The sequence below is a fragment of the Crocuta crocuta genome, unplaced genomic scaffold, assembly GCF_008692635.1.
Source record: "Crocuta crocuta isolate KB4526 unplaced genomic scaffold, BGI_CrCroc_1.0 scaffold134, whole genome shotgun sequence".
Taxonomy (NCBI): Eukaryota; Metazoa; Chordata; class Mammalia; order Carnivora; family Hyaenidae; genus Crocuta; species Crocuta crocuta.
Window position 1 is genome coordinate 5,150,945 of NW_027530183.1, and position 24,782 is coordinate 5,175,726.

The 24,782-nt window shown below is 37.9% G+C and overlaps 1 protein-coding gene across 5 annotated transcripts in view; it reads left to right on the top strand.

The window, feature by feature from the left end:
* The window catches only part of WDFY3 (WD repeat and FYVE domain containing 3), a 229,970-nt gene that overhangs the window by 119,130 nt on the left and 86,058 nt on the right, over positions 1-24,782 (top strand). For all 5 annotated transcript variants that reach the window (XM_077765173.1, XM_077765175.1, XM_077765174.1 and 2 more), the window contains 11 exons: positions 713-927; positions 3,519-3,631; positions 5,925-6,156; positions 7,588-7,688; positions 7,827-8,045; positions 13,366-13,547; positions 15,157-15,388; positions 17,246-17,406; positions 19,063-19,174; positions 20,233-20,423; positions 22,056-22,208. In XM_077765173.1, the coding sequence (XP_077621299.1) occupies positions 713-927; positions 3,519-3,631; positions 5,925-6,156; positions 7,588-7,688; positions 7,827-8,045; positions 13,366-13,547; positions 15,157-15,388; positions 17,246-17,406; positions 19,063-19,174; positions 20,233-20,423; positions 22,056-22,208 (1,911 nt within the window). The remainder of the gene's footprint in view (positions 1-712; positions 928-3,518; positions 3,632-5,924; positions 6,157-7,587; positions 7,689-7,826; positions 8,046-13,365; positions 13,548-15,156; positions 15,389-17,245; positions 17,407-19,062; positions 19,175-20,232; positions 20,424-22,055; positions 22,209-24,782) is intronic.

Sequence of the window (24,782 nt, forward strand, 5' to 3'; positions counted from 1 at the left end):
GACAAAGTGATAAGCAACCATTCCATATCACATACTAAAGTAGGAGAGGAAAAAGTAGGACTGTTCACCTTGAGTCTTAACTTTCTTAGTGAGATACGTATGTATATTTTATAATATGGTTCATTCACTACAGATGCAGCCAAGACCGTTGCTTCTGGTGCTAAAATAATTGTTTCTCCTTGTAAATCCTGCTCATCAGTGGAAACTGTTAATGAATAGTCCAGAAAGAAAAAAAGCTGAAGATACCACTTTGAGGCTGTTTCTCTGTTTTGATTTGTAGCACTCAAGAGTTTGGGTGAATGGGAGCTTCAGTGACTAATTTTGCTAAAATGTTGTATGACCCCTAAGGCTTAAAATGTCGCAGATGAAAACAGTAGTCTTTTCTTTACACTGGTTGTTTATTCATCAAGTAAAAGACCTCTCATTTACTATGTCTATAAAAATTAAAATACTATTAGTTAATAGTCATTTACTACAAAAGATGGAAGAGAGTGGAGTCCAGCTGGGTATGCTTCCAGTGAAATGAGGATAGGAGATGTTTGCCTAGCCCTGTTCAAATTGCTGGATCATTCTACATCAGCTTCCTAATTCATCTGAAGGGGATTTGAAATGTGTAGAACACCCCCCTCCCAAAAAAAAGCTGTGTATGATGAGACAATTGTCACCTCTCTTACTAAGAATGCCTTGGTGGCATGGGTTTCTTTAACTTCAGCATGCTCTGGACCTTCAACTTGCTGTGGCAAATATCTTACAAGCCCTGGTGCACACAGAGAGAAACCAGCAGGTCATGTGTGAAGCTGGTCTTCACGCCCGACTACTGCAGCGGTGCAGCGCCGCCCTGGCGGACGAGGACCACTCACTGCATCCGCCCCTCCAGCGGATGTTTGAACGACTAGCCTCTCAGGCTCTGGAGCCCATGGTGTTGAGGTCAGTGCGTTCTCTTTCTCACCATTCTACACCACAGGCAGTAACGGCAGCTCCTAGAGTCTTTGTATTCAAGAGGTCTTGCTATGATAGACATATATCCAAGTATCTTTGGGCAAAACCAAAGCAATAAAAGTGGACAAAATGCTCAAATGTTGGTCTTAGGTAAGTCTAGTTATTAGAAAACAGAGGATGTTTATTTCTTCCAGTCGAATCCAGCAAACTCTCCTTTAAAAATAAAGTCATGTTTTGGGGGGCGCCTGGGTGGCTTAGTCGGTTAAGCGTCCGACTTTCACTTGGGTCATGATCTCGCGGTTTGTGGGTTCGAGCCCCGCGTCGGGCTCTGTGCTGACTGCCAGCTCAGAGCCTGGAGCCTGTTTCAGTCTGTGGCTCCCTCTCTCTCTGACCCTCCCTGCTCACGCTGTCTCTCTCTCTCTCTCTCCTAGAAATAAATAAAACATTAAAAAAAAATTTAAAAAAAAAATAAAAATAAAAATAAAGTCATGTTTTTATGATTTGCATCTGCTTTATATTTAAGAACTTTTTATGTGTCAGAATTCTCTTAAGAGGGTTGCCTGCGTGGCTTGGTCAGTTAAGCCTCTGACTTCAGCTCGGGTCATGATCTAGTGGTCTGTGAGTTCGAGCCCCGCGCTGACAGCTCAGAGCCTGGATGGAGCCTGCTTTGGAATCTGTGTCTCCTTCCCTGTGCCCCTCCACCACTCGCACTCTGTCTTTCTCTCTCAAAAAGAAACAAAACATTGAAAAAAAAGTTTTAAACCCTCTCTTAAATACTTTTTGAACTTTTTAAGATGCTACAGATTTAGAGAGGTTCTGTGTTCCCTTCACCCAGTTTCTTCAGTGTTCACATCTCATTTAACTATACTACAACATTAAAACTAAGAAACTGACATTGCTACAATGTATCCTTATATTCCGTGGTTCTTGTTATTTATCAGGTGTTTATATGCCCATTACACAATCAAGGCATCACAAACATCTCCCTAGTGCTACTCCTTTATTATCCACTCCCCTAACCCCCACTCTTTTTTTTTTTTTAATTTTTTTCTTACATTTATTTATTTTTGAAAGACAGCGACAGAACACAAGTGAGGGAGGGAGAGAGAGAGGATGAGGCACAGAATCCGAAGCAGGCTCCAGGCTCTGAGCTGTCAGCACAGAGACCGATGTGGGGCTTGAACTCAAAACCATGAGATCATGACCTGAGCCGAAGTCGGACGCTTAACCGACTGAGCCACCCAGGTGCCCCTAACCCCACTATTTTTAACCTCTGGAAACTGCTAATCTGTTCTCCATCTCAGTAAGTTTGTCACTTTGAGAATGTTACATAAATGAAATATAGTACATGACCTTTTGAAATTGACTGTTCTCACTTACCATAATGCCTTGGAGATGCATCCAGATTGTTACGTTGGATGAGTAGTATTCTGTGGTATAGATATACCTTCCAGAGTTTAACCATTTAAGAGATACACATATTTAAATCTTTTTAATGCAAGAGAAACAGTACTCTGTGCCTTAGGGATAAAACACCTTACATTTTCCTTGAAACTACCTTGCCAAAGAGATTTAATGTGTAAGTTATCTTGTCCTTCTTTACAAAAATAATATACTTATGTGTCTTGTCACTTTTAGATATAAGCAGCTCTTTATAAGGTAATTTTTTTCTGCCATTAATGTAGTCCTTTTTTATAAAGCTTTTAAGAACTTCCTAAAAATCATTAGACTTTGAAATTTATGTTTTTTAACTGGCTCCAAACTAATAATGGATTAAGAAAAAAACATTTATTAAACAGTATTGCATCAGGCAGTGTACCAAGCCTTGACAGTACCAAGATAAGTGAGACTGTTCCTACTCACTTTGTTCATCATCTTATGGATGGCCTAAAGTATTAAAAGTAGCATGGAGATTTTCCCCTCATCATTTTTGGCAATCTGCTTTAAAAGTAGAGAGAGTGAATGAGACAGAAAGACCTTATCTCATACTTAATACTAGTATTTTATTTAATAACTTATACTGCCTAGCTCGTGGATATCCTCAGTTTTCACAGTGAATGAATTATCAGAACAAAAGGTCACATGAAGGTATAGATACCGGAGTTATTGATGAGCCATGAACTATAAGTTTATAAACTCATCATATATTACACTCTACATGAAAAACTGACAAAGGATACCTGACTTAATTTTTTTTCTAGTATAAGGAGTTGAAATTTCAGAGAAATACACCCCCCCCCCTTTTACATGATGTCATAAATGACTGGATATGAAAGACTCCTATTTGTGTAATTCCTAGACAGTTCATTACATTTCTGCACATCAGATTTTAGGAGACCAGGCTCCCCAGATTTCATTTTTTAGCCTTTCACAACATTCTGTGCTGTTTTCAGTTTTCAGTGCTGGGTAATTCAGATGTAAAATTAACATTGTATATTATTTTATAATAATTGTTTGGGTTGGTTTTATATTTTTAACTAGTCTGTTATAATTCATCAAATCCCATGTTTTGTGTTTGGTTTATGAATTATGTAATGTTCTCAATCAAGGAATAACTGTTTTCTTTGTCTCTTCTTTAGGGAGTTTTTACGTTTGGCAAGTCCATTAAATTGTGGTGCCTGGGACAAAAAACTGCTAAAACAATATAGGGTCCACAAACCAAGTTCACTGAGTTATGAGCCAGAGATGAGAAGTAAGTTGACCTTGGAGGTTGCCTTTCTTGGTTATTTTCTAGATGAAAATCATGTAGGGAATAAATATTATTTCAACAAGTTTTACTGTGGGGAAAAAAAGGAAAGGAAAGGGATTGTCGTTATTTAAATGAAGAAACAAAATCTGATTGACAGAAGAAGGGGCAGCTAGGGGTGAACAAGAGATCACGATGTAAAGCAGGATCCAGAGGAGATGAGAATTAGTGCAGAGTAACACTTGGCTTGGACAGGACAGTACCTCTCTCTCAGAGGATTCGTAATTTCTTTGCCTTTCTCTCAAGTAGCCTTTGCTGCCACAACTAGAGTGGTCGTTAGATTCCTAACAGGCCACGGGTTTGCAGGACAGCTCCTTCATGAGGGTCTGGAGGACAGGTCAAAAATACTGATAAAAGTCATTGAAGAGATAGATATACCAAGGAGTAATGGTTGGGTAGGGAAAGAAGTGAACCCAAGCGGCCAGTGACAAGCTGGGAGAAAAGGGATCGATCCTTGGACTGGAGAATAACAAGTAGGCCAAAAAGCAAATGTAGTGAGAGAAAAGGAGTGAGTGAACTGGAGCGGGAGGGGATAGGGTGGATGGATAATGGCAATCAACACTGGAGCAGTGAAACGTGCAGAGAAAGGGACCGTGCCCCAGTTGTGGCTCTGGAGTGAAGTGGAGGTGAAAGGTGATCATAGAATGAGAAGCGAGGTGTTAGATGGGTTCTTCGCACCGACCTTGACATACCCCGGCACACTGGCGACAGCCCAGAGAAGAGGGATGAAATGCCAGCAGCAGCAGATGGCACTTGGGTAGACAGATGTGTGGTAGTACTGCTGAGGGGGCGCCCCCGAGAGGAGGAGTTTGCACCTTAGGCTGCTGGAAGGCTACAGGTGGCCAGAGCGTGGGCGCCGCCTACTTACCAGTCTGGCAGGGACCACGGGCAGCCAGCAGATTCCCAACAGATTCCCAACAGATTCCACCCCAGCCACGGAGAAGCACCTTCGGGAGAGAGCAGCCATTGTGCCACTCTTCTTCCCAAGGCAAATCCTGGGGCTTTGTTGTGGTTTTTTCTCTTTACAATTCATTTTGTGTAGTTGTTAGCCATACTGATTGGCATTTGTTTTGATGGATTGAAGTACCCACTACTAGTGGAACAGGAAAGAATAAAACTTAGGAAGGTAGAATAGCCTCCCTGAAAGGTTGAGTGACCATTTTGGTCATCCCCTTGTTCTTTCAGGTGAGAATCCCAAAGATTAAGCAAGTACCAACTGTTATTTCAGTCTTAACTTTTTCCCCTGAGAATTATCATCCAAGATTAGTGAATCCTATGTTTTGGAAACTAAGATCTTTAAAGTTTATTGGAGAACAGAAAGTATTGCAGTTTTCCATATCTATCAGTGTAACTCCCCTAGATGTGTATATACTTTGTTATTGTTGTTTTTGTACTAACACAGACAGTTTGAATTGAATTGGGATTTCCTTTGCAAGGCATAGAAACAAAAATAGTTCCTTTCTCTAAGAGAATATTGAAATACATCTAGGGTTGCCTGAATGCTTAGCACCGTTAAGAGAGAGAACAGTTACATTTATGTGGTTTATCTTGAGAGAGAATATTTTCTCCATTCATTACATTTGTAACGTCTTCCTGAAAAATAGACCAGTTTGTTTAATATTTCTCTCCTTACTCTTCAAATTATCCCTGACTGCATGCATATAGGAACTTTTTAATTCAATTACTTTTGTGTTTACATATTTAATTGTAGTATTTGTAAGGGAAGAGTTAAAAGTAGGGAGAAAATAGGAGAGAAGCAAGTTTTTGCTATTTATAGCTGATTTTTTAAATAATAAAGATGACTCATTTCTTTCCATTGTCTTCTTGAATATTTTGCTTTCTTCTGAAAGAGAAATAATAATTTTGTGAAATGAAAGTATAATCTAATCTGGTTTTTAAAAACATGATCTGTTATTTGTAAGTGAATTAATTGTAACAGTGGTTTGGATAGTGGTTACTGGTAATTTTTATTCTTGTTTGTACTCTGCAGTTTCCAACAACACATTCCGCAGTGACTTGATGATTTTAGTAGTAAGTAAAAAAGGAAACACATGCTATTTAAGTTGAAAAATGAACATAAAATACATTAAAACTGGATATTAGCTTTGGTGTTTAAGAATAAAAGTATTATATATATTGAAACTGAAAAATGGGATTTGAAAATAAATCAGCCTTGTAAAGCAGTTATTTTGAAAATCTACATGATATTTTTTCCCAAGAGATTTTCTTTGACTTACAGGTAGCATGATCACATCTATGGAAGGCCTGGGTTCTGATAATGTTTTCAGCCTACATGAAGATAACCATTACCGGATAAGCAAGAGCCTGGTAAAATCTGCAGAAGGAAGTACTGTACCCCTAACTAGGGTGAAGTGTCTGGTCTCCATGACAACCCCACATGACATCAGACTTCATGGGTCATCAGTTACTCCAGCTTTTGTTGAATTTGACACATCCCTTGAAGGGTTTGGGTAAGGAATTTGCAGGGTAGCCAGGCCTTCTTGTATTTTTTATGCCTCCTACTTGCCTTTGACAAATAGATCTTTGGTTTTAAAAATACCTAGTTAAAATATGCTATATATTTTGTATTCCCAAATGATCGACTTCGTTGAGCATATTATTTTAAAGTTTTTAGATTTAATTATTTTTATTTTTTTATTTTAAAATGTTTTTTAGTGTTAATTTTGAGAAAGAGGGAGATAGCACAAGTGGGAGAGAGGCAGAGAGAAAGGGAGACACAGAATCCAAAGTAGGCTCCAGGCTGCCCGATGTGGGGCTCAAACCCACAAGAGGCAAGAACATGACTTGAGCCAAAGTCAGAAGCTTAACCCACTGAGCCAGCCAGGCGCTCCTAGATTTAATTATTTTTAATTATTATATTAAATAAGTTGATATGTTAAAGGAGCCAGTAATCTAAGATCCATGATCCAGATTTTTTTTTGTAAATTTCATTTTATTTTTTTGGTAAGTAAAGTTTTATTTTCATGTAGCCACCCTCCATTATGTGTGTACTATGTGTGGCAGCTTTCACGCTAGGATGGCAGAGTTGAATAATAATGACAGACTCTCTGGTCTGCAAAGCATAAAATATTTATGGTCCGGCACTCCCAGAAAATGTTTGCCAACCTTTGACTTAGTACAATAAATTTATAGGTCATATGCAAATTAAAATTGCATTAGAAGGTGTTTGGGTTCAATCATCATCCTTTTCCATAAATTACCTAGTTTAGTATCTTAAACATTATAAATGCTCAATGACTGTCACATTAAATGAGTAAATAACTTCAAGTGGCAGAAAATGCTATAGTAGCAAAAACAGCAATAAAGAATCTGTAAAAATTCTAGAAAAACTTATAAAAATCGTAAGCCTCAAAATAGACACAAATGCTAATATTGATAGATCTGTGTCTATATTAGTTGTGGGATTCTTATACACCAATCTAAAACTATATATAAAACTATATATAAATTGTCTTTTAAGAACATTGTCCTGGGTTATTATTGAATGGTGGATTAAAACCCATTTCGAAATAGAACCAATCAGAACGGAGGAAGATGACTTACTGGAAAGGACACAAGGGAGTTTTTCTGCAGTGATGAAATGGTTCCAGTGTCTTCAACATGGTTGTACATTGGTGCATTTTACCATATGTGACCTGTACTTTGATTTTTTTTAATTTAAAATAAAAGTGATGTCATTGGAGATTTTTTAAAGTATGTATTTCAGCACTCTTAAGTAATTAAAAGAAGGAAAGGACTTTATTAAGCATCCAGATTTATTCCATGATCTCTTCACTCTCGTTACCCTTAAATGATGGCAGTTTATTTCACTATGGTAAGTGCATAGTGATAAGAGAAGAAAATGGTTGGTGTCTAATATGTACATTGTGTTTTCTTAATAGCTGCTTGTTCCTGCCCAGTTTGGCCCCCCATAATGCCCCCACAAACAATGCTGTCACAACAGGTCTTACGGATGGGGCCGTGGTCAGCGGCATCGGTTCCGGTAAGTATTTCTTACTTTACTCCTGAGATTTGTTTGTTCAGTAGGTTATATTTTCTTTAGAGTTTACTGCCTTCTCTTTAAAGTGTACGTATGAATAACACAAACTCTTTCATTGTTATTTTTCTGTTTTTATTTTAGGTGAAAGATTCTTCCCTCCTCCATCTGGCTTAAGCTACTCTAGCTGGTTTTGTATTGAACATTTCAGTTCTCCTCCAAATAACCACCCTGTCAGACTTCTTACTGTCGTGCGCCGGGCAAATTCTTCTGAACAGCATTATGTGTGCCTCGCCGTCGTCCTGTCAGCAAAAGACCGATCTCTGATTGTCTCCACCAAAGAGGAACTACTCCAGAACTATGGTCAGTGTCTGTTTCTTGTTGCTTCCTGTGAAAATTAAAGATATTTAACTTCATTATAATATTCATCTTTAATGTCCAGCTGATAATTCTTTTCCCATTTAAACTATTATAGAATAGGACCGGTATATGAAATGTTGAATATTGTTTACCAGTGAATTTTAAGGCACTTTTCAAAGAGTCTTAGATAGAAAACAATGGGTAGGGATCCTAAAATAAAGATTCATCTCCACTTGCCAAGAAATCACAGCTTTTGCTAGGAAAGCAGATTGCTTGTTTGATATATTTTAGTAGGGATTTTCATTGACCATGAATTCTGCTTAACTAATGAATATTCATCGAGCACCTGCCTACCATATGTGCCACTCTGTGCTAGACACAATAACATTTTAATTACTTTATCCATCACTTACCTTCAAGACTTAATACGTACCACTTAATAACCCTAATTCTCTCCAATATGCCATAATGTTATATTGCTATCCAGTAGAACTTCAAACTCAGGACATTCATGAATATCTTCCTAAATGATTTAAACAACATAAAATATAAATTTCAGTTTACTGAATGTTCTTTACTAAAGTTACCTTTTAATTAACTGAATAAAATAATACCACATATTGCTTTACATGTGGTTGGTATTCAAATATATATGAATGTTAGCATCATTAGATTGTAAGGCCTTTTTTCTTAATATTCTTCATGACTAGGACAGAGGTAGGCATCAGTACAGTGTAACTGCTTTAAAATTCTTACTAGGACACTTTATTTGTTCCTGTTGATATTTTTCCTCCTAATTCAGGCTGTCTTCAGTCTTGCAGTTTGGGATACCCATTCTCTTGTTCTTTCACTACATTTCTGACCTCTTTTTACACTTTCCTTCAATAGCTTTCTTTTCCATGTTCCCCTTCAAATTAATAGTCTCCAAGGTTTCATCATTAGTCTTTGTACTCAACCTGCTCTTCTTGAGAAAAAAAAAATCTATGTCTGTTAAGTTTAGGTCTGTTTAATCCCAATAATTCCAGAATTAAATTTATTTGTGTCTCAGGCTTTCTCATTTTCTATTTTTTTAAAAATTTTTTTTAAGTTTATTTATTTGGGAGAGATACATCGTGAGTGCGGGAGGAGCAGAGAGCGAGGGGGAGAGAGAGACTCCCAAGCAGGCTTTGTGCTGGTAGCCCAGAGCTGCCAACACGGGGTTTAAACTCATGAAACTGTGAGATCATGACCTGAGCCAAAACCAGTAGTTAGACACTTAACCTACTGAGCCATCCAGGTGCCCCTCTCCTCATATTTTAACTGCAAATTAGACATACATATGAATAGTCTTTTTGTAAACAGCTCAGACTTTAATGATTCTTATTTATAAAACCTGCATCTCTTTCTGTTTTCGTGTCTTCCTAAATGACACCTCCACTACAAGTTTAACCCAGCTAAAAATCTCAAGTCTACTTTGAAATATCACTCCTTCCACTAAGTCTTACTGTATTACATTTCCTTTATATTTCTTTTTTTTAATGTTTGTTTATTTATTTTGAGAGAGAGCGGGAGAGAGAGAACCCCAAGGAGTCTCCACTTTGTCTGCAGAGCCTGATGCAGGGCTCACTTCCACAAACCATGAGATAATGACCTGAGCTGAGATCAGGAATGGGATGCTCAACCAACTGAGCCACTCTAGTGCCCATTCCTTCATATTTCTTGAATCTTCCCTTCCTCTTAAGCCCTCTGCCATAGATCTTAATTTTTTAAAATTTTTTAATGTTTATTTTTGAGAGAGAGGGAGGGAGAGAGAGGGAAGGAGAGAGAAAGTGCATGCATGCACATGAGCAAGCAGAGGAGGGGCAAAGAGAGAGGGTAAAAGAATCTAAAGCAGGCTCCAAGCTCTGAACTGTCAGCACAGAGCCTGATGTGAGCTCGAACTCAAGAGCCATAAGATGACGACCTGAACCGAAGTCAGACACTTAACCAATTGAGCCATCCAGGCACCCCATCTTAATTTTTTTTATCAGTTATCTGGACTTCCAAAATTTTAATTCTTTATATTTGTCTTTATCTGGTTACCGTACTAGAACTATGGTACACACACACACACACACACACACACACACACACACGCAATGTAATTTATTCTCTTGGTAATCTAGGCAGCCCTGCCACCTGAAACACGCAAAATATTATATAAAAGCATGAATGAATCAACAAACAAACAAATCAAATCAAAACAAACAAACAAATCAACAAACGAGAACAAAAGGAAAATATAAGAAAGGGAAATAATGAGAAAATAATTTTAAAAAGTAATATTGGGGAATTTGGAAAAAGAATAGAATTTAATGGAAAAGTTAAGGAATGGGTGCAGGGATTTTTTTTTAAACTAGGAAAATGTTTTCTACCTCTATCATTTTCATGAAATGTAATTTGCAAGATTACTATAGTCCATATATCACTAGAAATTACAGTAATAGATACATTAGTTATAGATGATGTTACTACTATAAGGATCCATCCTCTGAACAGCTGTAGCCCATTAAAAGGCATAGGTGATTAAGAGTTGGCAGAAACCATTTGGCTCGCCAAGACACCCTGACATACCACTGAATACTGGATGTGGCTTAGTAGAATCCTGAGCCAGAATGAGAAACTCTCAGAAAATTTTTTTAAGTAAAATCTTCTACAGTTCTGGAGAAGATTCAGTCTAGTAACAAGAAGGGAAATGGAAGAGTTCTGGGAAGAAAGGAAAGGGAAGATACCTTTAATCTTTTCTTTCACATCCTTTGGTCTATACACTAGACCTTTCAAAGCGGTTTGACCCTGCTTTTACCAGGATTTATTCAATTCTGTTTCTACATTAGGTCACCTATCAATAAGATTCTGCTTTTCTTAATTCATCAATAGATGTATATATTTTTTTTTTAATATTTTTTATTTATTTCTAGGAGAGAGAGAGAGACAGCGTGAGCAGGGGAGGGTCAGAGAGAGAGGGAGGCACAGATTCTGAAATAGGCTCCAGGCTCTGAGCTGGCAGTCAGCACAGAGCCCGACGCGGGGCTCGAACCCACGAACCGCGAGATCATGACCTAAGCGAAAGTCGGATGCTTAACTGACTAAGCCACCTAGGCGCCCCAATAGATGTATATTCTGAAGTGTCATTTCCAAGTATAATCTTGGCCTGTCAGTATATGCAGATATTTTAAGATTCCAAAAGTAAAAACTAGTATTTTATTTGTAATTTTTTCTTCATATAATTTAAAGTTTTATCTTTTAGTATATTTACTTGTGTGTACTTACCATGAAAAATGGTGAATCTGCTGTAAGTTACATGGTTACAGATTAGCTCTTTTTAAAGGTTTTGGTGGGGAGCGTGGAGCAGTGAGTTCTTAACATCTGGATACACACTGTTGTCCCATCCCTGCTTGAATGCTTAAAAACATTAAATTAATTTTTTATTAGCTTAACATTAAGATTGAGTTAATATTGACCCATTATTTCTTGGCATGATCAGGCAACATACTGGATAGCAGAGGGAAACCAGATTGGAGTCAGGAAGTGATTGCAGAATGTTAGGAAATAATCAGAGTTGTTTGGTGAAGCAGGAAACTTGGATCAAAAAATACCTTTCCATGCAGCCACTGTGGAAAACAGTATGACCTTTCCTCACAAAAACTTAAAAATAGAATTACCATATGATCCATATGATCCAGCAATTCCACTACTGTTGTGATATGAAAAGAAAACAAAAATACTAGGGGCACCTGGGTGGCTCAGTCCATCAAGTGTCTGACTCTTGGTTTCAGCTCAGGTCATGATCTCATGGTTGTGAGATCGAGCCCTATGTCGGGCTCTGGGCTGAATGTGGAGCCTGCTTGAGATTCTCTCTCTCCCTCCCTCTGCCCCTTCCCTGTTTGCACGTACTCTCTCTCTTGAAAGAAAGAAAGGAAGGAAGGAAGGAAGGAAGGAAGGAAGGAAGGAAGGAAGGAAGGAAGGAAGAAAGAAAGAAAGAAAGAAAGAAAGAAAGAAAGAAAGAAAGAAAGAAAGAAAGGAAAGAAAAAAAGAAAGAAAGAAAGAAAGAAAACCAAACATTAATTCAAAAAGATATATGCACCCCTGTGTTTATAGTAGCATTATTTACAATAGCCAAGATATGGAAGCAGCCCAAGTGTCCATCGATAGATGAATAAAGAAGATGTGAGATATATAGATATATATATACACACACACACAATGGAATATTGCTCAGCCATAATAGGGGATGAGATTTTGCCATTTATAACAACATGAATGGAACTATAGGGCATTAGGTTCAGTGAAATAAGTGAGTCAGAAAAAGACAAATACCGTATGATTTCACTCATGTGGAATATAAGAAACAAAACAAAGGAATAAAGGAGAAAATAAGATAAACTGAGAAACAGACTCTTAACTATAGAGAGCAAACTGAGAGGAGGTGTGTAGGGGATGAGTAAAATAGAAGAGGATTAAAGAATACACTTAACATGAGGAGCACTATGTAATGTACAGAATTGTTGAACCACTATATTGTACACACTATATGTTCACTTTACCAGAATTAAAATGTTAAAAATAATAATGAATAAATGAATGAGCAAAGCTTTCCACTCCATAAATCACCTCCCTGCTATTAGCTGTCATCAGGCAGGAGACAGAGCAGTACAGCCACAAACCGAGAACAAACAGTTGGCCTCTTGTATCAGTGAGCAGAGCATATAGCAGGAGTAAAATTTTTAACTTTCTAGCCAGTGCTATAATCAAATGCATAGCAAATGAGAATTTAAAATGACCTTTTATAACAGACCATGACAGATAATAATCAATTAGTCTCTTTTTGTTGTCTCCTGTAACTTTATTATCTGTTTCATTTATTTCATCATCGATTATAACTTTAATTATAACTATCTTGAGCAGAAGAAAGCAAAATATATATCAGGGTTTACTTCTTCCTGCAGATCTTTTGTTTTTTTATTTTTTATGTTTATTTATTTTTGAGAGAAAGAGTGTGTGTATGGGGGATAGGAGAGGAGCAGAGAGAGAGAGGGAGACACAGAATCTGAAGCAGACTCCAGGCTCTGAGCTGTCAGCACAGAGCTTGGACCCACGAACTACCAGATCATGACCTGATCGAAGTTCGATACTTCACCAAGCCACCCAGGTGCCCCTGCTTCTTCTTACAGATAAAGCTGTTGAATTGATAGGGTATTTTCATTTACATGATCATTGTATGTGAACATAAAGCCAAAATCTAGATGTGAATAATTGTTAGAATGAGGATGTTGAGTTTTTTATTTCTTTTTCCTCTTTATTTTAGTTGATGATTTTAGTGAAGAATCTTCTTTTTATGAGATTCTCCCATGCTGTGCCCGCTTCCGATGTGGGGAACTTATAGTTGAGGGGCAGTGGCATCATCTGGTTTTGGTGATGAGCAAAGGCATGCTGAAAAACAGTACTGCAGCCCTCTATATTGATGGACAGCTTGTTAACACTGTGAAGGTAAGCAGACTTGTGCTTGTAAGTTTTAACCTGCTTTACTGGATAGTTTATGGGTGGGTGTTTTTCTGTGATTTTTCACAACAGAAGAACCATTTGATGTCCAAATAACTTAAGAACATACAGTTTTGTCACTTCATTGCTATCATGCATTCCGGTAGACTCTATATTCCTTGAGAGCTGGAATTGTTTCTAGTCTTCTTTGTTCTCAGATCACCCAGATTAGTCCTGTGATAATACGTAGTAGGTGTTCCATTACTGTTTGCTGAATGAATGAGTATGTAAGTATTACTCTAGGTGTAGATATACCATAATATTCAGAAGAGAGGTAAGAGAGTTGAAATAACCAATGAAGAGTATAAGTTCCTTTTTTGTATCAGGATGAATGCTGTTACTTACTTTCAATAGAACTCAGCTAACAAGCTGTTGAAATCACACTTTAGCTTCTAAAAAATAGTATCTGTTTTTATAGTGATTACTACTTGAAAGAAGCAGCAAAAGCAAAGTTTGTGCTTTTGTGTGAATTAAAGTTTAAAAAGCAGTGAAATCGGTAGCTTCCATGAATACGTTTCCTTCGTTAATGATATCTTATTGTGACATTGCGTTACAATATGATAAACCCAAAAATGCATTCTGTGGGAATAGTAATTTTTCCTTTGTACACATGATCGCATTTGAAATGGGCTTGTAGATTCTCAGGTAGGTTGCTTCTTTGCTATTTTTAGTATTATTTAAGATAAAAATGTCTTCAGCTTCTGGAATTGAGAGGCAGGAGATTTTTCATTGATTTATTTACATCATCATCATCACTGTGCCTGTTAGCAGTTAGCAGTCCTGTGAAACCAACTTTAGGCCACATGTTGGTCTTCATGCTCATGCTGTTAACATCACTGGGAACTATTCTTAATATATGGAATGATAGATGTGATCTGAAGCTAGGACAGTGTTAGAACAAAACAATCAACAGAAACGTCCTTCATACTGTCAAATGATAGAAAGCTGCCTATGCCACAAGAAACAATTTGATTTCATTATCTAATACTCTAATTATGTATTTATTATGAAATGAATGATAATTTTGGCAACTTGTCAGTAAACACTAATGTGAGGATGTATTTTACATTGAGATTAAAATGTGTGTGTATAAATTATGTAATAGACTTAATTTTTATAACTTCTATAGCACTTTACCCATTATAAAACATTCTTCATGAATTACTTTATTTGACAGAGTCAGACTGAAGGTAACCCAGCTAATTTCAAGACTACTTGAATTCCATAGTTGGGAAGCTGTATTTTTATATCAACCCAGAAATTTCACCGGAGGCATCATTAATTTGATATGGAAACCACTCAGATAGTAACAGTAACCCTCTATTTGATGTTGCCCTTCAGTTTATATCTGAGAGTTGGGTAATAACAGGTTTCCTTCTTCCACGTCAGGTTCCAGAATCTTGGCCTTCCTCTTACTTCTCAACCCAGCCTCTTTTGTACATGTGTAAAGTTGGATGACCTGGGGATATGGAAACGGTACACAAAAAGTGGCTCTTTTCCTGATGAAAGCGGGGCTCTTTTTGTACTATCTCACATGTTGCCTTCACTCTTCTTACAGCTGCATTATGTTCACAGTACTCCTGGGGGTTCGGGTTCTGCAAACCCACCGGTGGTCAGCACGGTCTATGCGTATGTTGGCACTCCCCCTGCTCAGCGCCAGATTGCTTCCCTGGTTTGGCGCCTGGGACCCACGCATTTTTTGGAAGAAGTTTTACCTCCTTCAAATGTTACTACCATTTATGAACTGGGACCAAATTACGTTGGAAGCTTTCAGGCCGTATGTATGCCGTGTGAGTAACTTATTCTTTATTCTTAAAGTTGTATAAAACTTACCTCCTGCCATGTAGATACATGAATAAGCGCATGTACACGTGTACATACAGGTTTGCATATAGGGTATATATACGGTTCTACATTAGGTTTATCTTAAAAACGCCTTCTCCTTCACTTTTCTTCAGTGTGATCGTGCTGAGCACTCACTCCTATTCCAAATGCTCTCCTCCACTGATCATGCTGTTCTGTCCGGATTTTTGTCTTCATGCCCCGTCACTGATTTTCTGATTTGTCTTATTGGCTCCAAGATGTGCATACCCTCTAAGAGCCTAACCACAGCCGCCTTCTCTGTCTATAATTTCTCTTACTATATAAAGCATTTTAAAGTGTATCTACTCTGGTTAAAAGAAGGGAAAAAGTGGGGCTCCTGGGTGGCTCATTTGGTTAAGCATCCGACTTCGGCTCAGGTCATGACCTCACAGTTTGTGGGTTCGAGCCCCACATCGGGCTCTGTGCTGACTGCCAGCTCAGAGCCTGGAGCCTCTTTCAGATTCTGTATCTCCCTCTCTCCCTGACCCTCCCCTGCTCATGCTGTCTCTCTCTCTCTCAGAAATAAATAAAACATTAAAAAAAAAGGGGGGGGAGAAAAGCTGCTTCTAGAAAACACACACACATAATTTTTTTTAGGTTAGACCAATTAATACCAGTTTTCCTCATTCCTTTACTCCTACAGTCCAGTTCTTAGTGTCCTTTGTCCCAAAAGAAAGGTAGGTAGAGTCAAAGGAACCGATACTAAGCTGTAATTCCTCTGATACTCTTTCCGAGTGATGTCCTCCATCCTCTTGTTCTCGTTCTCCTGAAGCTCTCAGAAGAGTTAGCACAAGTGTAGTAAGTGATAAAAATCCTGTGCTAAGTAATTTGTCTATCACTCACGTACTTGATTCAGATAGCATCTAAGGATAGTTAACTGAGCACTCAATGTGTGCAAATAAGTTAATACACGTAGTTGTTCTGGAGCCCTTCGTATGTTTGTTCATCTCCTCAAAACTTTGGGACTTGTGTAGTCTTTTTATAATCCCCATTCTACAGATGAGGAGACTGAAGCACAGAGATGTGTCTGTCATGCATCTTTTAAGTGATAAAGCAGAGTGACTCAAACTTAAGCCACCTAGGTCTGAAACTTGTATTCTTTTTTTTTTTGTTTGTTTATTGTCAAGTTGGTTTCCATATAACACCTAGTGCTCATCCCAACACGAAACTTGTATTCTTAACTCCCCTGCTACGCTGTTTGGAGATAGGGAGGCCTATCTGAGCACTCTTGTCGGGGGTGGGGGTGCTTCCACTCATGTACATTCTCTTTCTCCTTTGATCCTTGGGGAAATGTTTTGTGATTTGATAACAGTTAAAACTCTTTTACATTATGCTATTTGTAAAGCACATTTTAAGAATAAAACTTGGAATGTAAAGGTCTATGACTAAGTGATTTTCTCTATTAAATGAAGAGCTGAAAAATTAAATAGAATAGTTTTGAAATTTAGTTCCTTTGTTCCACTTTAAAAGATTTTGGGGGCACTTGGGTGACTCAGTTGGTTAAGCATCTGACTCTTGATTTCAGCTTAGGTTCATGAGTTCAAGACCTGTATCAGACTCTGTGGTGACCGCATGGAGTCTGCATGGGATTCTCTCTCCCCATTTCTCTCTCTGCTCCTTCTCAACTCGTGCTATCTCTATCTCTGTCTCTGTCTCTCTCTCAAAACAAATAAACTTAAAAAAAAAGATTCTCAACTCTACCCATTTAAAAATAGTTAGAATAAATTTGTGTTAGGATAGGAGAAATACTGACAATTTTGAAAAGGATCATTTGTCTTTTGAAGGTAAAGACACAAAGTCTGAAGGTGTAGTCCCATCCCCTGTGTCATTAGTACCGGAAGAAAAAGTATCGTTTGGCCTCTATGCACTCTCTGTGTCTTCCCTAACGGTGGCAAGAATCCGGAAAGTGTACAACAAGTTGGACAGCAAAGCCATCGCCAAGCAGGTAAGCAGAATGACCTCCTGGTAAGCTGTGGCTGCTTTTCCCAGAAACAACATTTCAGAGCTTTGTTACACGTACCCCCAAGTATGAGTAGTCCCCAAAAACAGTGCCTTTCTTATATCATTTATAGCTGTTTTACTTGGCTTTGGGCTTAAACTAGAACATATACCTAGATAATTAGCTTCATTTGGAAAAGTGAGAATTTCCTTCTACGTGAATGGTTTATATGAATCCTTGGCAGTTAAGAAATTGAACTGCAGATAACTAAAGAAAACAATTGCTACTTTTAAGACTATAACCTCCTATGTGCCAGGTATCGCTTGGTTTAGGTCATAGCAGTAGATGCAGAGAAAATCTCTGCCTTTGTGGTTCTTACATAATAGTGGAGAGACCAATGATAATAATTAAAGAAAAAACCTCATCATAGGATATGTTAGAAGATGAAGAGTGCTCTGCCAAAAAATGAAGGAAAAAGTGATCAGCTTATAATCACTTTTTTATAATATAATCAAGAGGCCTCATGGTGAAAGTGAAATTGAAGGAGACTTGAGAGAGGTGAGGCAGCAAGTCATGAACATATAGGCATGATCTGGGGGCTGGGGTCATCCCAGCAGTACAAGTGCTAAAGCCCTGAGGAGGGTGCATGCCTGCCACAGAGGCAGGTGCCACTAGAGCATATGAGAGAAAACCGGGTGGGAGGAGAGGAACTCAAAGAGGTAATGGGCTCTAGACTCTTCAGGGTTTATAGGCAGTGGAAAAGGCGTTGGCCCTAAGTAAGTGGCATGGGAAGCATTATAGGGTTCCAGAGCTAAGGAATGAAATGTTGTAACTGACTTTTTAGCCAGGGTGACTATGACCTCTATTGAGAATAGACTGAAGGGATACCAGGATAACTCCGAGGTTTTTTGCTCTAACAACGAAAGACTAGGACTGAGGACTGATGACCAGTGGGTCTAGTGAGGTGGGCGTCATCAGGGTGGTTGGCAAAGGGTTTTGGCTGCTTAGAGTAGGCAAAGTCCAGGGGGGAGGAGATCAAGAGACTGGAAGGAAAGGATTGGGGAACGATAAGTATTAACAACTCTGGTGCAGTCATTTGTCTGTAAATACATGTACCATCTTCCAAGGAACATGAACTGTATATTAATTTAGTTCTACAGGTAACAGTAGAACTAAAGTCTTAAGACTGTTTTTGCTTTGAAAGTGCATTGTGTGTATGAGCGTGTACACGTGCAAAACTTAACATATCCTTTCTGTAGGCATGTTTTATCTGTAAACACTTGAATAATTTATGTGTCATTTACTTGGAATTGAAGTAAAGCTAATATTATGTTCACTGATTAGAAATACTCTGAAGCAGCAAATGATAAGAAGAACTTTTAAGCAATGACAGTTTCATTCAGAAAGACCCTTGAAACTGTTTCCAAGTCCCCCTCACCATCTTTATCTCAGCAGATTGTATTTAACTTACTTTCTGTGTGTTTCTACCCATTGGAAGAGCTCATACATTAAAAAAAAAAAATGAATGCCCATGCCTTTCGTATTCTGATAAGGAGAGAAAGAAACGATGTGTTACAAATCGGGTTTTTTTTTTCTTTTCCAATAAAATGTTCAGACTGTTCTTCTATAGTTACATTTCTTTCTTTTTCCTTTATTCTTCAGTTAGGCATTTCCTCTCATGAGAACGCCACTCCTGTGAAGTTGATACACAACTCAGCAGGACATCTTAATGGGCCTGCACGGACAGTTGGGGCTACTCTGATTGGATACTTGGGTGAGTCAGATTGTATCTTAACTTTGGTTTTCTTCTTTAACTATATTGCATGATAAAGCAGTTTCCTTTATGCTAAGGCATGTGGTGGGTTTTTTTTTTATTCAATACAAGTATTTACTGAGCCTGTGTCATGTCTTTGCAAAAATATAGCAGCACGTGGTATAGTAGAAAGAGCGGGGAGTGAAGAGTTCAAAGACTGAGGTTCTAGCTCCTGTTCCATCACTCTGTAGCATTACACCACACATTTGAGTTCTTTAGACTTCAGCTTCTAATCTGTAAACTAGTAATACTGGTCCTAATTATCTTAGAAGGTAGTTTTCAAAATTTTGTGCCATAATATTGCAAGTATTATGCATATTGCAAAGCACCTAGAAGTATAAAACACCTATTCGTTTAATTTTTGGAAAACTCAATTTTGATTAGTAGCCAAACAACATTCAAACAATTCCTTTTTGTAAAAACAAGGTCAGGAATATAGATGCAAATTTTGGTTAGTTGACATGTACTTAGTTCCAGTCCTTTGTTTCCACATGACTATGCTCTCCTGGGGTCACTGCTGCACTCAGACTAGGAGAGCTTGCAGTGCTGGTCAGTGAGGTGCCTGGCTTGGCTTCTCTTGGGAATACTTGTCCTTGCCTGGACAGCACCTGCATCCCATTCCCCAGTTCTGAGTTAAAGTGCTGCTGCCCTCCCCAGGTTTATTCCCCAGCAGTACCTAGTAAGGCATTCTCACTCACCCCAGAAATGTGTTCCCAAGGCCTCCGTACTTTTTCTATATAATGCCTGAAGCTACGCAGTCAAAACTTTTGGGCTTGCTCTCAAACCCAGCCCTTCTCTGCTCACTCTTTTACTCCCACTTCGTCTCTGAGAGTATAGATATTAGCATTTATTACCTTCCACATCCTACCTTGGAGTTGTCTTTAGAATTTTCATTTTAGGATAGAGGTGTTTATTTACTTTTAAGTATAATTTAAAATTAATTAAATACTTCTTAAGATGAATTATTCAATTCTTGTTTACATGGGGAATTTAATTATTTTTCACTGTCTTTTAATCAGGAGTAAGAACATTTGTCCCTAAGCCTGTTGCCACTACTTTGCAGTACATTGGTGGAGCTGCAGCCATCCTGGGCCTGGTGGCCATGGCTTCTGATGTGGAAGGGCTCTATGCAGCAGTCAAGGCCCTGGTTTGTGTGGTCAAGAGTAACCCACTAGCCAGCAAAGAAATGGAAAGAATCAAAGGCTACCAGGTTTGTAACCATAAAGCTTTGCCTTTTCTTTACTCTGCATTGGGAAAAAAAAAAAAAAATCTTCTCAATTTTCATTACTCATATTTTTCTCAAACTCTTAAAGAACGATTTCATCCAAATAAACTTTAAAAGTCAGCAGTTTCTAGTAAAACTAATGTATTTCGAGTGAGAATATGAATTGTTTATTTTGGCTCAAGCTTTTTGTCCTTTGTCATCAAATCTCACTTCCTAAACTCTTGAATTAGTCTGTGTTATCTCAGTAGAGCTTTGATATATTTCATACATTTGCTAGTTTGGAGTTATTTTCCTCTATGGAAACAGGAGTAGAAAAAAATAGGGTCAAACTGCCACCTGCTTTGGAGACTGCCAGATCGGTGACAGATCTAGAGATTTCCCTGGGTTCCTTGTCTCTCCCTTCCGTACCTGGTAATCTTTTACCGCCCCTACTTACCTAGGGGATGTGAGAGCCACTACATAATATCCTGCATACCCATGTGGGATTAAAACTGTGCAGTGCTCATATATTCACAATCTACTAGGTTTAGGCAGAAAGTGATTTGTCAGAAAAGTAACAAGTATTTGGAGCAAGATTAAATCCCTCTAGTGCAGATGAAGTACAAATGCCTTTTCTAACTGTAGCCGGTAGTTCATTAGTAGTGAATAAACTGTTTTCTGTAGATTTAATCACACTATTTTGTTAAGTGTTTTATTTTGCAGAACTTTGAAAATGATTGTTGGCGCATCACTCACCATGAAAATATACAGACCATCTAAATGTTAGAACATTTAGTATGAGAATATAATTCTATAACCATTCCAGAGCATATTATTCAACCGCTTTTTTTTTTTTAATTTTTTTTAATGTTTATTTTGAGAGAGAGCATGAACAGAGAGGTGCAGAGAGAGAAGGGGGACAGAGGATGGGAAGTAGGCTCTGTGCTGACAGCAGACAGCCAGATTTTGGGGCTCAAAGTCACAAAGAGTGAGATCTGACCTGTTCTGAAGTTGGACACTTAACCAACTGAGCCATGTAAGCTCCTCACATTTTTAAAATTGTAATCATAAGGGCACTTGGGTGACTCAGTTGGTTAAGAATCCAACTTTGGCATAGGTCAGATCTCACTGTCTGTGGGTTCGGGCCCCACGTCGGGCTCTGTGCTGACAGCTTGGATCCTAGAGCCTGCTTTCTGTTCTGTCTCCCTCTCTCTCTCTGCTCCTCCCTGGCTCTCTCTCTCTCTCTCTCTCTCTCTCTCTCTCTCTCTCTCAAAATAATAAACATTAAACAAAAAAATTTTTTAGTTGTCATCATAAAGGCTATGTTGCAAAAGAAAAATCCTTTTATAAAACATTATGGGGAGAAAGAAAAAAATATATGCACATGATGGCAACAATTTAAATATATATGAATTGAAAGGGTAAAAGTAGATGTAAAAGTAGTTATTATAATGATAGTGATGGGATTTACCCTTCTTTTTAGATTTCTCTAATGTTATGTTGTCATAATAATATAGAAATCAGCTTAGAACTCTCAGGAATTGCTTTACATAGAGGTCTCGTGTGTGTGTTTATATATGTGATGTGTTTACATATGTGATGACTGATCAATGGGCGTTTGGTATTGCTTCCTTTTAGTTGCTGGCAATGCTACTTAAGAAGAAACGTTCCCTCCTTAACAGCCACATTCTCCATCTAACATTTTCCTTGGTGGGAACTGTTGATAGTGGACATGAGACCTCCATTATTCCAAATTCAACTGCCTTCCAGGATCTACTCTGTGATTTCGAAGTATGTACATGAATACTAACTGGTAATATATAGTCAGTGAACCCATTTCGTACTCTGTATGTTGATAGAGTGAACTGTTAAACAGTTTGGTCTCTAAGACGTGTTTAACTTCTATAATTTTATGAAGCTCATGTTAATGTCGTTAGTCAAAATAGGGTAGTGATGGGGTTTCTTCTCCCCAAGGATATTCTAGGTTTACCAATAGTGTGGAAATGAAATGGTGTAATGCACATATACAACTATAGCTAATTTGCTGCTGCCTTTGGCATTAGGCATATTTTCATCAAATGAAACGGTCAGAAACTTTACCTCAGTTAAGGCACCACTTATTCTCACATATCTCTTCTCCATTTAACTTCTGATCTGCAACACTTGGGTACTTGTCACTGTATACTTTATATATATACGTGTATGTTTATATATGTATGTGTATATTATATACACATACACATACATACACGTACACACTGTATACTTTATATCTATATATATCTCCCCTGTGGGGCTGTGGTCTTCCTGTGTAGAGAGATCATGTCTCCATCTGTATCCCTACCACCCAGAGAGGTGCCTAGTAGTTAATGTCTGCTAGCTGTAATGTCTAGGCCGGAGCTCTTCTTCCTCATAAGTATTGTAGCTCTGTCTTGTCAGTTATTTTAAATCCCTGACAAACAGGCTGTGTGCCCTGATGCTTTCCTGAAACTTTATTTGGAAGTGTATTAGCAGCCTGGCCCCATACTCCGTCTTCAGTACCCATAGCTCCGGAGCAGATGATGCAGTGTCTTCTCTTTTCACAGCACTCGGCTCTCTTGCTCACCCTCAGGCATCACTATCCTGGCTCCTGTATCTTTCTTGCTGCTTTCCCCATAATTTTCTGGCCCTAGAGTTTTCATTATTTTACCTAAGAGTGCCCACTGTCTTTCTCTTTTTATCCTTTTCTTTCCATTAGGTTCTTACCCCATCCCATCCATAGCCTCCTACAGAGTTGAGGCCCGAATCTGAATCTCTAGCTTGACATATAATTTCCGTACTTATTTCTGATCTCTTGCTCAACATTTTGGTTTTTATGTCCCAGCAACACCTAAACTTAACTTACCATCCTTCCCCAAATTAGTTCTTCCTTCTCACTTCTGTTTCTAATAATAACATCACCATTTCCCTAATCATTGAGGCTTGAAATTGAAAAATCAGCTTTCTTCTTCTTCCCTGTTTATAAGCGTCTGAAATTAAGTCCTGTAGACTGCACTTCCACATTTCATGTAGTTGACCTTTTTGTTTCTACTTTGACACCCTAGTCTAAGCTGTAATCAACTCCTCTTATCTACTAGGATAACTATCACATCTTTCCCCCTTTCCTCAACCTATCCATAGATCTTTTGACCTCATTCTTTGAGGCACAGTCCTATTCTTCAGAAACTTCCAGTGATTTCCCTTCCAAGACAGTAAAGTATACATTTCTCAACCCGATATTTAAAATTGTAATACACAAACCTCCCATTCCTTTAGAAAATACCGACTGAGGATTTTGAGCCAGGGCATTTTGTTAGGTGCTAGTGATGTGAAAATAAAAGACATAGTCCTTGCCTCCAGGCATTAGGTCTATTAGAAGAAGAGAGCAAATAAATAGACCGTTAGAAACTTGTGAAAGCACTAGAGAAAGGTATGCAAAGAGAATTATGGTAGTGATAGGGAGACCTACTTAATCAAGCCCGGATTTGTTTTCGTCCAGTAACTGATAACATTTAAATCATGGGTTATCATTAATTTTAAGTACCTGATTAAAATCTGTTAATATAAACATCAGAAATTTAGCTGCTTGACAAGTTTTGGCTTCATTTTAAATTACTTGCACACTTTATGGCATCATGTAGCTTTCCTAATTACTGCAAGCCATAATCGTCTATAAATACTTAATCCATCCTATTTTTACAGCATTTGACAGATAAAAGTAAAATGCTGGTGATAGAATACAGGCTTTTTCTTTTTTAGTGGTTGATCTAGAATTTATAATAGACCTCTGTAACGATTCAGTCTGTCTTCAGAGTCTATTATACCACTTTACCTCAAGTGTAAAAACCTTACGGAGACATACTTCCATTTCTTCCATTCTGTCCTTTGTGCTATTATTGTCCACTGTTTTTACTTCTGTATCTTTATGATCTCCACAATACTTTCTGTATTATTTTTGCTTAAATAGTTATCTTTTAAAGGCATTTAAAAATTCTTTTACACGTAATGACTTACATATATAATATCCTTAGCATTTTTATTCCTTTGTGTAGATTCAGATTTCCATCTTATATAATGCTTCTAAATGAAGAGCTTCCTTTAACATTTTTCATAGTGCCTTAAATTCTCCATTCAAAGTATTTTTTCTTTTTTGAAGGGTATTTTTGCATAGAATAGAATTCAATAAACTTTTCAAAATTATTTTTATACCTTAAAGATGTCAGTCATTCCATTGTCTTTTTTATGTTTCTTCTGCTTGGAATCTGTTGACTTTAAGATCTGTGTTTGCCATTTTTATCAAATTAGAAAATTTTTAGCCATTATTTTTCCAGCTATATGACCTTGTGC